This window comes from Sceloporus undulatus, chromosome 3 (assembly GCF_019175285.1).
Source record: "Sceloporus undulatus isolate JIND9_A2432 ecotype Alabama chromosome 3, SceUnd_v1.1, whole genome shotgun sequence".
Taxonomy (NCBI): domain Eukaryota; kingdom Metazoa; phylum Chordata; class Lepidosauria; order Squamata; family Phrynosomatidae; genus Sceloporus; species Sceloporus undulatus.
This window is the reverse complement of record NC_056524.1, coordinates 146281443-146299338: the sequence shown is the minus strand read 5'-3', so window position 1 is coordinate 146299338 and position 17896 is coordinate 146281443. Positions and strand designations below refer to the sequence as shown.

Genomic DNA, 17896 nt, shown 5'->3' with positions numbered 1-17896 from the left:
TCAATTCAATTATTATTATTATTATTATTTGAAAGAAAGAAGTTGTCAGCATGAGCTTTTCAAAAGCCTCTTTCCTCAGATGCATTTAGTCTCAGAGCTGCTCCAAAATCTACATGTCCCTTAAGTGTATTATTATTATTATTATTATTATTATTATTATTATTAACTGAAAGAGTCTGCTTCCTCAGATGCATTTAGTCTCAGAGGTGCAACAAGATCTCTGTAACATAAGGATTTATATTAATTTTTTTTTTAAAAAAATGTTAATGTTTTTAGCTTTTAGTTGGCTATGGCCTCCATTTTTCTCAAATGCCCCACATTTTGGGGTAAATTTTGTCCAACATTTGTTCTACATTTTGGTCTAAATTTTGTCCTACAAATTTTGGGTTGAGGATTGTGGTTTTATGATTTTCGTTTGATGTAACTGTTATGGATTTTTATGGAACCCATCTCAATCCATAAGAGAGAGGTGGGCTAAAAATAATAATTATTATAATTATTATATTTTTTCTACATTTCCCCCAGTTTGGTGGTAGAGAATTATGGCAACCCTACCCCAAAGGAGCTGCATGAGCCACATCATTGACATGCGCCCCATGTAAACAGTGGTGTGCCAAGATGGCGCCCGCAGTGCACAGTAGGGCTCAGGACATTAAAAAACATAGGGCCTCAAATGTACTTTCTGTCCCAGGGCCCCTAAAGGCCTAGCTACGGGCCTAGCTGGGATCGCCAAAGCTGGGAGAAAAAGAGAGAGTCCAAACCTCCTTTGCAAAGCTGGGTTCGGGAGGAAGGCAAGAGAGAAAGAAAGAGAAATGAAGGGAATCATAGCGGTGGAAGAGTCCACAAGGCCATCCAGTCCAACCCCCTGCCATGCAGGAACTCCCAATCAAAGCATACCCTAAGGATAGCCACCCAACCTCTGTTTAAAAACCTCCAAAGGAGGCTCCACCACACTTTGAAGGAGTGTGTTCCACATCTAACAGCTTTTACTGTCAGGAAGTTTCCCCTAAAGTTGAGGTGGAATCTCTTTTCCTGTAGCTGTCATGTAGAGGTATGGAAGTACTCAGGATATTTGGAAACTACACTCAGTATTTCATTTCAGCTAGTATCATTGATCTCTTAAACTCACCAGATCAACCTTCTATCCCAAACCTCCTTTGCAAGGCTTTTTTCTGGCAAAAGCTGAAGGAATGGCAAGAGAAACAGAGCAGTGATAGGGGTTTGTTTAGTAGTTTTCTGCGTTAAAATCAGGCAAAGTTATAGTTTAAAAAAAAGAGTACTGAAAAGCTTCCTGGAAACTTATGAACAATAGCCTTGGGGATTGCCTATTCACTTCTTTTGTGATTGCAGTCCTTGTGGTGATTTCAGCAGGGTCAACCAGTGTGCAAACTTTTTAACTGTAATAACCCATTGAAGCATGTTACTGGTTTCATTAAAATATACTTCTAGTTAAAAACGTATTCAGAAGATGTTGTAGCATTACCCAACTATGTACATTCCATTCTTTATCAAACTGTTCATTTCAGTTCAATGTAAAGACAATTCTTATGTTAAACAGGATATTATGATGTTGTTTTGCAATGACTCTTTTTATAAAATGTGAAGTTGATGCTTTACTACATGATCAAACTTGCACTCAAAAGAGTTGTAAAATATAAAATTTATGGAAAGTTATAAAGTTACAGAAATTAATCACAGCTAGTGATATTTTTTTAAAAGAGTGACATTTGGGCATTTATCTTCCAGCAAGAATTTTACATAAAAAAGGGTCAGATCTTCCATTCATCTTTCTTAATAATGGATAGATTTTGGCTTGTTGGATCTGATTGTAAAGACTATAGTGCAGTAAAATATGTTGCATAGACTCTACTTCCAAGTTATTATATGGGCATCTTTTTTCAGCATAAGGAACATCAGCAGGCAAAGTAACTTAGTAATGAATAGTACAGCCATCATACCAAGCAGGGCGGGACAAGACCAACATTCTCCTCCATCTCACTGTCCAACGCTGGGGCTGGTACATCTATAGATCCATCACCATCATGATGATACTCTTGCCAGGAGAGGAAATATCCTCATGAACGCATTCAATAGAGCACCTCAATGGGGCTTCCTGATAGTTGACCTCTTCATGATGTCCTTCAATGTCCACTGTCAGCTCTTTTGCTCCAGAGCTTTCTCTACCACTTAGGGGACTAATAGTCTATGCCTTTCATCCATATTGTTTCGGAGGGAGGGTGAACTTTGCATCCTCAGGGTAGACCCTCCATACCTGCAATTTCACTGCCATAAGATAGTCCTCAGATCTGGCATTTCTTTCTTACCTAAGGTTTTCTCAGCCTTTCACCTGAATGAAGACATTGTACTTCCACCTTGAAGCAAACTCCCTCCATTGACCTTGAGAGAACCCTACACTTCCTCAATGTCAGGCACACCTTGGCATTTTATGTTGATGGGGTATTTTATGTTGAAGAGTGGAAAGGCCTTTCCACACTTTCCAATACCTCTGTCTACTGTTTGTCCCTGAGGAGAGGACTTCTGGTTTCATCTCAGTGCATTTCAAAATGGGTGTCCTCCACCATTTCTCTTTCCTAAATCTGGCAAGGAAGGACACTCCAGCCACTAGAGCCATGGCTGTATCCTCAGCCTTTCTACAGGAAATTCCATTGGAGGATGTTTGCAGAGCAGTTGCCTGTTCCATGCCCTTGACCTTGTCTCACACTATAGCATTGACACACAATCCCAGGCTGATACTGCCTTTGGAGGGCTGTCCTGCTCTCTTCTTTGACCTATGATCCCGCCATTTTAGCTGCCTTTAACATGACACTCCATCCTCCTTTGGTAAATAAGCTTGCTAATCTCCCATTTGTGTGAATCATAGAGACCACAAAGGACAGGTTGCTAACCTGTAACATGTAACTGTAACTGTCTTGGAGTGATCATCTGTGAATTCACACAATTCTACTCGTCCTCTCTTCGTAGTGTCCTGCCTGACCTTGGTTCTGTGGGTGCTACAACAGTGGTGTCTCTGGGACTGAGGGGGTTCGAGCAACAATGAAGCATTAGGGCTGCCTAGAGGTGGGCAGCCAGGGCCACAGCCAAAGGCTTCTATCTGTAGCTCTAGAAGGCTCCAAATGAAGCACTGCAAAGACGCAGATATCCCATTTGTTTATAGATGATAAAGAATTACCAGTAGACGTAAGGAAGCAAGTTACAGATATAATTAAGCAAGAAGAACTACAGTTACAGGTAAGCAACCTGTCTTTCTGTTATACAGAAACTACAGAGAGACTTGTTGCATCTTGTAGACATGTCAGTATTGCTGATAACTATTGATGTATCTGGTGAACTAAGAAATTATGAAGAAGATTATAATCCACAAAAACTCATGGTATAAAAATAGGTTAGTCTTAAAGATGCCACATGACTCTTTATTGTTTCAAGAAGGCCTATCTTGTGAAAGCTGCTCCATGTTCAGAGGCAGGATTCTGACACATCTACACTACAGAACTAGTAATCCTAATGAAATTTATATATCCTAATTTGGAAATACAATTTTAGGTGGCTCATAATGATCCTCTCCAATGCAAGGCAAGCATTATAGCTGAAGTATTACCTCTTCCCACCCACTTATTCTTGCTGCTGTTGGGCCTTGTCATGTTTGCTTGCCATATATTTTGTATATGCTTTGTAATACTGCATGATAGGTTATGTAGTACTGATGGTGATATTGGGCAGAGAAATTGTTTAACTTTTGGGAATCTGACTAATGAGCAGATGTGAGGGAAGAGAAAAATGTGTTTTGAACTGTCAAGGTCAAGTAGATAGGAACTCTTGGAATGGGATAAAAAGAAGGGGCAGTCTTGGGAAGAAGATTGTTTTGGTTGAGGGATTAATGGGGTGCAAGAACACAAAACTATTTAAATTGCTATTTGCTTTTAACATACTCTGTAACCAAAACTGCTTGAGTCCTGACAGTATTATTAATGCTGTGAACACCTTTAATTTCTGAATAAAGTTTTCTGAACCTTCCAGAAATTTATGTTTCTCAAGACTGTCAGTATGTGCCAAGAAGGAGCAATGGGAAAGTAGCTTTCTCTCAGCAGTTAAGACAAAGTACCTTTTCCCAGTGTCTGGTTCATAACTATAGCCTAGTGACAGAAGACTGGAAGGAACAAAAAGAGACTTATCTCCTGCTGCTGCTCATGGCAGGAAGACAGAGAGAGTGTGGGCTGAGAGGGGTTTGAAACTTTAGAAGGGACTATTCAGAGGGGCTTATGTAGTGGAATAAGACTACATTTTATTCTTGATGACATTAGAAGCATGCATTGTTGTTGTGGGTGTTCAAGTTGTTTCCTAAGGCAAACCTATCACAGGATTTTCTTGACAAGATTTGTTCAGGTCTTTACCTTCCTCTGAGGCTGAGAGAATGTGACTTGACCAGTCACACAGCTAGTTTCCATGGCTAAGGAGGAATTCAAACCCTGGTCTCCATAGTCAATAGTCCAGTGCTGAAACCACTACACTATGGCAGCCCAGAGGAGAATTCATGGGCTCAAACTATTTTCCAAGTTTGCATGGAATGCCTAGAGTACATCTGTTTTCTGACCCCAACTGGGACAGTTTTTTCCTTTCATTGAATGAATCTATTTCAACAGTCCATCTCTTTCCCAAGAGACCCACTGGAACTTTAGGTCTGTGATGAGTGCTAGGTAAAACATTCAGTACAAATCCTTACATTGGGCAGCTTTCATCAAGCACTGCCCTGTTCTCTGAAAACAAACCAGGTAGTTTGCCACTTGTTTAAAAAGGGATAGTATATCAAGTCCATTTCAGTACACTGAGATGGCTGTTGAAATAGACAGAACATACAAAAACAGCCTCTGTATATTAGTAGCTTAAAGTAATATATCTGTTTTATCCAAATATATTTATTTCCAGGGTGAGAGGATCACGCTGATCCGGCAAGTAGATGAGAATTGGTATGAAGGAAAAATCCTTGGCACCAGTCGCCAAGGTATCTTTCCTGTCACGTATGTGGACATACTTAAGCATCCTGTCCTGAAGAACATGGAGGACCATGTCAGTCTGCCATATTCCCACTTGATGAACCGCAGCCAGTCAACTTCCCCACAGGTACCTATTATGAATTGATTCTAGCAAAACTGTCAGGTGTTGATATTCTTCACAGAGACTATGTTTTTCCTCAGCTAATGATTAAGACTTGGTAAGGAAAAGATATATACTGGCCATAAATTCAAATGATGTATCATTGCATTACCCAGTCCTTCATTTCTGACTATCTCAAGTCAGCTGGAGACAGTTCGAGCAGTAAACATGGAAGGTGTTAACAGTGATATCCCCATTTAGGAGGGTTCATATGACATAATTCTGGTCAATAATCACAATTTCAAACCTGCTCATAAGAAAATGTGCCTGCTTCTACAGGTATTGCAAAAGCTGTTAGATAGAAAAACCAAAAATTCCTGGAATTTTCAAATGAGCAAGTACTATTACAGTGTCACTTCTATTACAGAGTGAAAAACAGCAGCAGTGATCATGACAGAGGTCCCCAGTTACCCTCTGACATGGGGGCATATATTTGGGCATTCCAAGGACCATAGATGGCATTTTGGGACATTTTGAGGGACTTTTCTTCAACTTACAATTTTTGTTCTGGGGGCCACATGGTTTCTGTCCACCCCTGTTCTAGAGTATAAGAGGCTTTAGAATTGATATGGCCCTGCTCTAGTAAATTTTGTGTGTGTGTTTTTAAACATTAGTCACATGATAAGCATCTTCTCACAAAGAATATTTAAGCACATAGGCCACTGTCCTGCATCAAGCACAATGCTGTATCTATGCTTAAATACCCTGTTCAAGCCTCAAACCTACATTAAAATCCAGTCAGTCATCCAGAGCAAAAGAAGTTTGTCTGAGTGTTAAGATCAGCAGGGGAGGGCTTTTCCCCAGTCCCACCACCTTCACAGGTGCAGTTGGTAAGGAGTTGGGAGAGAGCTTCTCCATGGCCACTCCCAGACAATAGAAACCCCTTCCATGGGAGGTCAGGTCAGCTCCCTCCCTGCTGTGTTTTTGCTGGCAGCTGAAGACATTCTTATTTAGGCTTTTGGTATGTGAATTTTACTTATGCGGTGTAAGTATGTAATTGGTGTGCTATTTTAATGCTTTGATGTTTTTAATTTTTTTTTCTAAATGGATTTACCTATGCTGTGTTTTTAACTGTTATGTTTTAATACTAGTATTATATTATTATTATTTAATTTTTTGTACTTAATATTTTAGTTGTATCCTTTTTAAATTATTGTATGATGTCTTGAATCCTGTTTTGGGAGAAAGAGTGGATATAAATCAAATAAATAAATAACATTCAACAAAGGGCTGAATTTATTTTTAAAAACTGAATGGGGGAAGTTTAGCCCCACCCCCAAACCCCATTAGTTACATGCTTACTTAGGAATTATAAGAAAGGCACCACAGCCTTCCCTTCTTCTCCCTATTCCATTTTCCCAGCTTTGCCTCTTTTCTCTTCTTTCCCCTTCCCCATCTCTCTTTGAGCTCCTTTTCTATCCCCTTAGTCTGGAATTCAACAGCAATTTACATTTCAGCCTTCTGATGTTTTTTCTTGTGCTGCTTGTCTCCAGCAAGGAGAAACAATTTGGCAGCAGGCTAACAGGCAACGTATGAGCTGCATAATAGCCTCCTCTTTTCACCTTCCCTCTTCTAATGAATCAAAACTTGTGACCATTATGCCTCTCTTCACCTCATTACCATGTTGCTTGGCATAGTTAAACTGTTGAAAAATGTAAGACAAATTAAAAGTACGTAATGATAATGCATTGGCTCCCCCCCCCCATCTCTGCTTTTGATTATAGAAAGACCATAGAAGGATGTAAGTTTTAGATTTAGATTTTAAGAGGTGCTTCCTGAGATGCTACATTAAACTTAAACATAGCTTGGCAGTGATTCAAGTAGTAAAGCATCTTGTGTGAGAAGAGGAAGACTTTTATCCTTTTGAACAAAGCCCTGCATACAGTTTGTGTGGCTTAATATCATTAACATTAATTAGTTTTGTGCAACCTACTTATAGATTGTACACCATGAAATTAGAAACTGTTGATCACAACAAAGGGTCCATTGATTTCATTGGGCTTAGAATATTTCTCATTTTCAAAAGCACATTTCTTCAGCATCTTCTTCTTCTTCATAATGTGTACAAAGCATATCCTACTGGATATGGGCCACAGGCAATTTTTGACAGGCCACACCACTACTTACTTTGTGTCATATTCGTAATGGTGAAGGCTGTCAATTTGCTGGTTTGGTTATTTTGTATGTTCATTCAGTTTCTTGAAGCAATATCTACATATGCAGATACAACATCAAAAAAAGAATAAATGAAAAACAAATGGCCCTGTAGGAGCAGCCTCAGGCCACAGTCATTCTGGGACCACAGTGACCACATGTCCAAAGCAGGCTGCTGCCACATGTCCCAAACCACGTTGCCAGGAGCGGATTATTTCAGCTCCTTTTTGTTCTGGTGCTTTAAGCCAGAGCACAGCATCAAAGCAGCTTTCAGCCACATTGGGACCATGCATTATTTGAATACCGTTCAAATAACACATTGTAACAGCTGTACTGTATTTATTATAGAATTCTTTGGCTGTTAGAGAAGCAATGTCTCTGGCTCCAGAGTGATGACAACCTGATGCATATGTCTATTAGAACAATGGTTGGTTAACAGAATTTGTTCTGGTGGCCACACTGAACTTTGAAGTTGTATATGATTGGTGGCCATTGATAGACCTATCTGCCATTAAGTTGTCTAATGTTTTTTTATATTAAGCTTAAAACGGGGGAGGGGGGACACACTTAATTCATGTAAGAACATCCATAGATAATCACCAAACTATAAAAAATTAGAAAACATACCAAAAAAGCTGCACAAATAAACTCTCACAATTTATCTCCCAGCTCATTCCTCACCTCCATCATCATATATGTAAACTTAAAATCACTCTTCATTTAGGTTGAAAAAGAAAAATGTGAAAGCAAGCAATGCATCAAAAGGAACACCTCCAACTTTATAGAAACATACATTTTGAGTCCAATATACAGTGGTACCTCGGGATACGAATTACCCAGCTTACGAATTTTTCGGGATACGAAAAAATCCCATAGGGATTTATTGTTTCGTAATTGAAATAGAATTCCTTAATAGGGAAACTTCTATGATGTGACAGTTCTCCCCCCCCCAAAAAATGCAATGAAAACAAAACTTGAGGAGACATCTTTCAGAGGAACACATGAGAAGCTGCCAGTATATTGAGTATAATGTCCATTTGAGCTTACTGAAAACATCCATATGCAGTTGTCACTAGCATTGCCCTGAGGCAGTTTTGTGATACACTATGCTTCCTAACTATTCAATCTTTTAAAAACAATAATCCCATTAGAAAACATCTCATATATAATATAGTATCTGAAGTATGACCAGTTTTTATGCTCACTTGTGCAGCAGGGGATGCAATTGGTGGAATGGCTGTTGATCAGGAGTCCTATCACATCCAAGCATAGGATCCTCTTTTTTCTCACTGGGATTGGCTTTAAATATCACTTTAGCAGTTGATAAAGTGGCATCCAGAGCAATTTCAGTTGGAAACGTGTTAATATGAGAACACCTTAAACTTGCTCAAATCAGGTTCCATGTTTTCTTTTATAGTCATCCATAATAAAATTTTATGCAGACTTTTCTCTCTTCGCACAGATTCTTGGCATGCATTCTATGACCTTGGAAAACTGGAATCAGCATTCTATTATACATGCCTAAATTTCAAGTAATTCTAGAAGCAAGGAATATTGTGCAATCCTAATAATAAGAAACAAGAAAATATTTACAGTACCTGTGATATAAATGCCAATTAGGTAGTGGTTAATTCTGAGCAGTAAAGAAAAAAGATTAGGTTGTCATGCAAAGATTACAACTAAAGCTGATCAAGGTTCTCTGATTTCTGTCTCAAAATTTGTTCTGACTCTAATCCAATGCAAGACACAGGAATGTGCCTGTCTCCTTCCTTAGAGGTCTTTAAACAGAGGCTGGATGGCCATCTGATGGGGATGCTTTGATTGGGAGTTCCTGCATGGCAGGCGGTTGGGCTGGATGGCCCTTGCGGTCTCTTCCAATTCTATGAATTGCAGCCCAATGGATCCATTTCTTAATCTGGCCTTGTGTGTGTAGAACACATCTCTTATAAAGGAGTTAGGAAATGGTAAATTTAAAAGACTGAACCTTCCCTTGCCTGCACCTGTCTTGTTCCTATATAATCAGTATGTTACCAGTTTTTCTCATGTTAGAGCTCATGTGGTAGAAATACCGCCCCCCCCCTCAAAAAACCCAGAATCCTCTAAAATCTGCACATTAAAAGGACATGTGCCAGGATAATATGCAGTGATGTTTTCTTATTGCAATTCCCAGTCCATCTTTAGGGTTAGATGGGGTGCTTTAGAGGTTAAAGAAACCAGTCTTCAAAAATATCTGATACAACCACTTCTGTCAGAAACTGTTGTATCAGAAATTTGTGCAGACTGAAGCCAAAATCCTCTTAATCTCTTATGTTGGTGAAACTGGGGGTTATACTAGCACCATTACCTTTTAGGACACTATGCAAAGAAGCATTCAGTACCGCTTTGTGCAACAGTTATCTCCCAGGCTGCACATCTCAAAGTGATCATTAATTGATTACAGTTCATTATTCCTGTTTCTCTCTCCCAGATCTCCTGCAAAATTACACTGACATCCAGCATTAAATAGAATGTCAGCCTGTTTGCTTAATCCAAATATTAACATTGAAATATGTCAAATATTTTAATTATAAAACATTGCTCAGTGTTTTAAAGATGCCTTTGCTGTACATGAGCAATAACCATCACCAAAAGAAACAAATCTAAACAAATACAGTTACCAATATTGATAGAAAAGTACCATCAGAGAGAAGATTCAGCCATCTTCTTGTCTAACCATACTCCAGTTCACATACCCACCCCCTGCAATTTATAGAGGATTTTCAGGAGCCAGATTGTGTCCCGCTATTGTTATGTTTAGTTGTTATCCTTAGTGAACGGGCAGAGCATACATTTAGATTGCTTGTTTCACTTGCTGTATTTCTGAGCTCATGGCATACCAAACCTGATGATTTTTCTATATTCAGTTACACCTTTTTTTTCCAATTTTCTCCTCATTCTCCTGCTGTATATCGCTTGTCTGAGTTCTTTTTTTAAATAACTTTTTCTTTTCTTTTCTCCCCCTTCTTTTTCTTGGAAGTCTCACAGTTCTGAGCTGTTTTTCACACCAACTCCCCCACCATTGCCCTTCATGCGCCCGGCCCTGTCTCCTGAATTGCAGGCCATCACCTCGGAATGGATTTCCCTGACTTTGGGAGCAACCTGTACCCAAACTCCAAATGTCACCCCTCCTTTACCACCTCTTCCTGATGCTTCTCTCTGTAACACTGGTTATCTCAGTCCTTCATCAGTGGCCAGTCCCTCACCTTCCATTAGCCTTCACCATTCTAACATCTCCAATTCCTCAACTCCCACGTCTGTTATCTCCCCACTGCCTTCCTTCTGTGAGCCTCAGTCATCCACTCAGGACATGAGTTTGATGAATCTGCAAAGTGAAGAAAGGTTTGCTAGCTCCCCTTCTTCTTATCACACAAGCAACAATAATTTGCCTTACTCTGTAGTTGGCAGTCCTGATAGCTACCTCTCAGAGCTCAGTGATGTTACTGGCCACCATGACAAGTCACAGAAGATCAGAAGAGTCAGAGGAAGCATTGACAGGGAGGAATGTCTTACAGCCAACAAAGACCGCAGTGGCATTCCTGAGATAAGTAGAGTAAGGCGCCTTTCAGAGATGGAGAAGGGTGTTAGCCCTCAAAAGAAATCTCTTCATACCTTTGAAGAGAGGGAGCATTATCAAGAGCAGGGAGATGGCTCCAAGACAAGGGAGATGAACAGTTATAAAGATATTGAACAGAGGGAGAGTCAAAACAGGGCTACGAAGGTACTTTTTCTGCATGCATGTTTTGTTTTCCTGCAATTTACACTTTTGCATTTGTCAAGGAGAGTGCCACATATTATTGGTCTTTCTTATAACTTTGCTTCTTGTTTAATATTAAAGTCAATTGGTTTGGAAAAAATGCATGGAAACATATTGATGGTTATTTTGTTTGAATCCCAATACAGAGATTTCCTAGAAAGGACTCCCATACCTAGTCTGTCACACAAGGTTATTATATGATAGGGAGCTAATTATACAAAATGGCTGTAGATAGCTTTTAAGAAGATGGAATTTGGAGATGGGAATTTAGTGAAACAATTGGTGCCATAGGGCACTGACAATAAAACACTGAAGTTTTAAACTCTTTTTCCCCAGGACCCCAGAGGGAAGGTTATACTGTATATATAATAGGAGAACTAGCCTCCAGTGTCCAGATTTAAGTCCCCACTCAGCTATTAAATGTACCATTTACTTTCATTAAGCCTAAGCATAGAGTGAATAGAGAGATAAAATGAGGAGAAAAACCATGTATACCACCTTGAGTTCATTAGAAAAAATCTCTAAATGCAATTTAAGTCGTCATTAATACCATATTTTTGTGATCTGCTTATAGTCCAATGTTTAAAAATGACATACAGCTAACTAGAGTCCCAAGAGAAAGTCTTTTAGTACCATAATATGGCAGAAACTTTTGTAAACTGCACCAACTTTATCATATGCATAGTCTTACTTGGGTAAGGATGCCTTCAGATGGATAAAATATAAGAATGCAAGCACTTTTCAGACTAACTGGATTTTATTTTAGCATGAGCTTTTGTAACTATAAATCCTGTTCTTTAGATGCAGTGAAGAGTATACTTAAAGCCTCAACAATAAAGCACATTTATAGTTACTGCCACATTCCTATTATTTTCCCCCTCCCTTCCTCCTTTTTATGCTGCAAAAGACTAACCCAGCTACTTCTTTGAAAAGAATTTCCAGTTGTTTTTGTATCTGTGTGTTTGTGGGTTTGTATCCCATTCTCCTTGAAGTATCTTGGTATCTTTCTCTTCTTACCTGATCATTTGTTGTTATTATTCAGGAGTTATAATCCAAAGATTGAAGTGCTTTAGCAGTAGCACTAGTTAAGCATTTAGATCATTTTGTTTTAGTGCTAACAATCTTTCCATAACTTGATCTCTGTCCTGAAAACAGTAGCTGTGTTTATTTGGTGATGGACATCTTTCTAAACACTAGAATTACACAGCAAATACAGATATATTGTACTTTGGAGAATACTGTGTTGATATAAACTGACCTGGGGAATGGAAATGAAAAGCCTTTGGTAAATGCCAGGAGCTCCCAGAAAATACTTTGAAATGACAAAATCATCTTGTGGATCTCTAGTATAAAATTGCTCTCTACAGGAATAAAACCTATGATTTCCAGAAACTTTTTCCTTATCTGGAGGCATCCTGAGTTAGAAAATTATCTTAACGGTGGTTGGTTAACAAGAAGACATTTGGCAATGACAAGAATATTCTAGCAAAGATAAGCAGATTCATTTGCTTATGGTGATAAAAATGTCACTGTGTACATTAATCAGCCCATCTGTTCAGAGACACTTGTATTATTAACCATTGTCTTTAATTATCACCAAAAGAAAGACAGAAAGAGAAAAAGAAGTAAAATTGCCACCACAGTTTGTCCCAGCCTCCCCCGTCCTCACTAGACCTCTTAGGTCTTCCCAGCCAACAACTACTGCTGACCTCGACACAATGCAGAAGTCCTTTGCAAATATTATTTGTCTTCTAGCAACTGCTTCTTTTGATGTCTTTATGGTCTTCTTTAACATGAAGTCCAAGGAAAAGAACAATCATGCAGAAGCCTAGACTCATTCCCACACTCGTATTTGTTCCAGCTCTGCCCAAATTGGAAGCAAAATTAACTAGGCCTGTGACAAAAAGAGTCTCAGTGCTCTAGGAAAGAAAATAGCTCCTATGACCAGTTGTAAGCCTCCACATGAAATGAATAAAATAAAATAAGAGTTGGTCTTCAAGGCAGCTTCCTTTCTGTCTGCATCTGTTAATATCACTGTAAAATAAAGTAGATGCTTCTTCTACAGTAGAAAGACTCTTGAAAGCATCAGTGTAAAATTGAATGTAAAACAGCAGTCTGCCCAGCATGACATGCACTAGCTTCCTGGCATCAGTTCTTCCTGGGTCAATTCTTCTGTAAGGATCCATTGACCAGTACACTCTGGTTTTTTTTCCTTGTCTCCTGTGCCTTGTCCTTCCTTCTTGCTTTTTAAAGTGCATTTAAGAGACGAAATATTCTGAGTGCCTGTTAATCTTTGGAGGGACAGACTTTCTGCTGAAGACTGGGAGATTCACTAAGGAAGAGATAAATAGCCAGTGCCACCCTGGGACCTGATTCTTTGATGAGGCTGGCACGAGTGAGCCAGTTCAGGTCAGAGTTGCAGGGGAGCCTTTGAGAGGGCAGTGGCTCCATTTGCCCTCATGGAACAGCCTCTACTGGATCCTCAGGGTCCCCCTGAATCCTGTGCTTCTGTGCCCTCTGGCTACTTACAAATTTGATTTTTAATTTTCTTTTTGCTTTTTTCTGGGCCCCTAGAAGCAGAAAATAAATCTGACACCCACCCACAGTCTTGAGGGCACACACTAACCTTGCACACAGGCTGGATAAAAACTTTTAAATGCCATATATATTTGAACCATGTTATTGTTGAAGGGATGGATATCCATGACACACCCAAATGACCACTGTTAAAAGAGTTAAAATAAAATGTTCAACCCTTTTTCATTTCTATTCCTGTGCATCCCCCTCTCACCTTAGCATGTAAATAAATATTTGGCTTTGCATTGCATGCACTACAGACTCTTTATGTGATGATGTTGACTGGCCTCCATGAATGGACAAGTCTTTGTGGCCAAAAAAATTCTTGGTTATTCAACAAACTAGCCTAGTGACCTCCTAATTTTTTTAAAAATCCATTATGAGTAATCAGACTATTTATTGCATGGCGTGAGAACTTTAAATGGTTTATTCTGTATTCTCACCTATCTTTCAAGGGTTACCCTTCCTTTACTTCCAGCAGGCATTGTTAAGTTTCACCTGATCTGCAAGGTACCCCTCTTTTCCGTGGGAGCCTTGAGATTCAGGAGAACAACCTGATAGAAAGTAAGTGGCTAGCTAATACCTGGGGAATGGGAGTTCTGCTCAGACTAGAAAGTTGAGGGAGGAGAGCTTTTAAATAGCTTATTTAAGACCCAGCACTTAACTAAATGTTAATGTACCAGTAAGAGAGAATCCTGGGAGGGCCAAATTCCTAATCAACACTCACTCTTGTCTGTATGTATTTATGGAACGCCTACGAATGACCTAACTTTAATTCAAAATGCATGAATGAAATCTTGCAAAGCTAACATGGGACAGAAAATCTGAAAAGTACTTAAGGTCTTGCACTGGCTTATTTGCCCCAAGTTCAGAGTATATTTCTTGTTTAAAGAGCATAATTACTGTGATAATGTTGTTAACAGGGCACTGCTCTTCACTGACCAACTTTTCTTTCCTTTTAAAAGTCTGCAAATGCAAAAGCATTCTATCCATCTGCTCTTCTGTCTCCTTCTGCAATTTCTTCTTTTGCTGTTAGAACACAACTACCTCCCAGACTCACATGTAGAGTCAACATACCACAGGTAACTGAATGGGGCAGGGAGGGATGAAAACCTGATATTTTATTTTCTCATGTAATTTTATGTAACTTAAAACTTGTATGGCCAATGGTCAGGTGCCCTTTTGGATTTATTGGGATAGGGAACATCTAGTTGTTCTTGAAGAACCTTTTGGGCAATAATCATTGTTGGACAACATTGGCATTGTCATGCTGGTTCTTATGGCTATGTTATCTGGAGCTCATGGGATTGGAGACATCTGGAGAGGCACAGGTTCCACCATATACCTCTAAGTAAATACAGGTAAATGGACATGCACACCACATATGTACATGTAAAGTGGTAGTACTGTCTCTGATAATTCATTCATTTACACACATAGAAATATATAGAAATGCATAGGAATATACAGCCATTAGCTATTATAGGGAGTCAGACATTTTTTCCAATACACAAAGTACACAAAGAAGCAAGTGGCAAAACCTTAATATAGTTTTGGAAGATAAAACAGCAATAGCAAGTACATTTCTATACCACTTATCAGTGTTTAGTACGCATTAACAGTACAATAATCATGTGTAATAATAATAATAATAATAATAATAATAATAATAATAATAATAGGATTTATTTATATACTGCCCAATCACTGGGAATCCGGGCGGCTTACAACAGAGGGGATAATAGACGGTTCCCTGCCCTCAGGCTTACAATCTAAAAAGACACAACACAAAAGGAGAAGGGAATGGTGAGGGGGGGAGGGGATCAGGTGCAGCATTCTTCTCTCCCTCTGAGGCCTGGACCAAGGCAGATGGACTGAGGGAGGGCTCTTCTTCTTCCAGGCTAGCCCTGATGGAGCTGGGCCTGCCTGGTCAACTCCCTCATAGGCCAGAAGATGACAGTTATGGAGGGAGGAGTCTCTTCTTCCAGGCTAGCCCTGATGGAGCTGGGCCTGCCTGGTCAATTCCCTCACAGGAGTCAGTTAGCCATAACAAAAACAATAAGTTTCATAGACCCTGCACCTATGACTATGCACAATTACCATGACTTTCCCTGCCATAAAACATTGGGAAGTTGTTGTAATGAGTTACACAGGTTGTTGTTGTTGTGTTCCTTCAAGTCATTTCCAGCTTATGGTGACCTTAAGGTGAACCTATCATGGAGTTTTCTTGACAAGAGTTATTCAGAGTAGGCTTACTATTGCCTTCCCATGAGGCTGACAGCATGTGAATCAACCAAGGTCACTCAGTCAGTTTCATAACAAAGCTGGGAATCAAACAGTGGTCCAGAGGCATAGTCCAACACTCAGAAGTTTATCACATGGGGCTTAAACCGTTCCCCAGCGCGTTCTAACGGGGACGAGCGTGGGCGCGCACAGAACGCGATGGGGACGCTTTGAAACAGTTCCCAGAAATGGCGCCCTCTGGAACAGAATTGGGACGCAATGGGAACGGTCGGCGTCCCCCCGTGCGATAAAGTCGCGTTTTGGGCCCCATCCGGTGCCCATCGCACTCCGTGCACGCCCACGCTCGCCCCCGTTAGAACGCGCTGGGGAACGGTTTAAGCCCCATGCGATAAACTCCTCAGACTACCACACCACACTGGCTTTCAGTTATACAGTAGAAACAAATAATGCAGAAGCATGGTGATCTCAGACACAGGGAGTGCGATGATACTAGAAGGGAGGCAGGCATGAAATCAAGTCTATTCAAAGTGATTAATATGAAAAGGATCTAGCTGTAACAATACCAAAGGGGTGGTATGGGAACAAGAGGAACAATTGTGTTTATTAATTATAATGAATTTGAAATGTTGCATAGTTTTTTTTAAGGCAATGTTAATACTTGCTGTTTAGTTCTAACAATGAATGTCTCTGAACTAAATAAAGGTTTACTGAGTTTTAACTACTCAGTAAACCTTCTGAATTTGATGTCCTGCTGGACTTGACACTGTGTACAAACTTGAAGCACAAAATTTGTGTCAGTTTCTGTTCTGTTTCTCCTGTATACAGCAATGAAAAGCAAAAAGCAGAGCCTCTGATAATTTTGCTACAGCTTCAACGTATGCAAAATAATCAGTCACACAGCACAACATCAGTACAGTCAGCCGTCCTTATTTGCAAGGGTTCTGTTGCGGAACACCCTCCACCATGCAGATACTAAAAAGTGCAGGACCTCAAGTCCGTTATCGTAAATAGATGCATAACAGGTGCATGCCTGCATTGGCATGGCAGCGTGCACACACTGCCATTGACAATAATGGGTCAGGATCATCCACGGATGCTCCAATCCACAGATGGCTAGCGGGCTAATACAGAGGGCTAACTACAATACAGTACATTACTAACATTGCTGAGTAGATTAAAATCAGTGATTCTGTAGCAGAAATATTGCATAGTGAAATCGCATCGTAGAATAGCTGAATTACAACTAATTAAGAAGCTTGATTCTATTCATTTGGATTCTATTCATTTCATATTTAGGTTTGAATAAATCATAGAATCGTAGAGTTGGAAGACACCACTAGAGCCATCCAGTCCAAACCCCTGCCATGCAAGAAATCTAAATCAAAGCATCCCCAACAGATGGCCATCCAGCCTTTGTTTAAAGACCTCCACTCCGAGGCAGTTTGTTCCACTGTCGAACAGCCCTTATTGTCAGGACGTTCTTCCTAATGTTGAAGTGGAATCTCTTTTCCTGTAGCTTGCATCTATTGTTCCACGTTCTAGTCTCTGGAGCAGAAGAAAACAAGCTTGCTCCCTCCTCAACATGACATCCCTTGAAATATTTAAACAGGGCTATCATATCACCTCTTAACCATCTCTTCTCCAGATTAAACATCCCCAGCTCCCTAAGTCTTTCCTCATAGGGCATGGTTTCCAGACCCTTCACCATTTTAGTTGCCCTCCTTTGGACACGCTCCAGTTTCTCAATGTCATTTTTGAATTGTGGTGCCCAGAACTGGACACAATATTCCAGGTGGGCCCTGACCAGAGTAGAATAGAGTGGCACTATAACTACCCTTGATCTAGACCTCTCCCTTCCTGGGCCATGCTCTTCAACTGGGAGAAGAGATGAGATGACAACCTGTGCATCCATCTCTTTCAACTTCCTACCCAAAGCCTCATAATCCCTTATGATATTCT

The 17896-nt window shown here is 39.9% G+C and overlaps 1 protein-coding gene across 21 annotated transcripts in view; it reads left to right on the top strand.

Annotated features, from left to right (window-relative positions):
- SORBS1 (sorbin and SH3 domain containing 1) overlaps positions 1–17896 on the top strand; it is a 204043-nt gene that overhangs the window by 164011 nt on the left and 22136 nt on the right. For 19 of the 21 annotated variants that reach the window (XM_042457340.1, XM_042457338.1, XM_042457337.1 and 16 more), the window contains 3 exons: positions 4942–5136; positions 10340–11080; positions 14659–14775. In XM_042457340.1, coding sequence (XP_042313274.1) covers positions 4942–5136; positions 10340–11080; positions 14659–14775 — 1053 coding nt within the window. The remainder of the gene's footprint in view (positions 1–4941; positions 5137–10339; positions 11081–14658; positions 14776–17896) is intronic. The other 2 variants (XM_042457344.1, XM_042457348.1) reach the window with 1 other exon arrangement.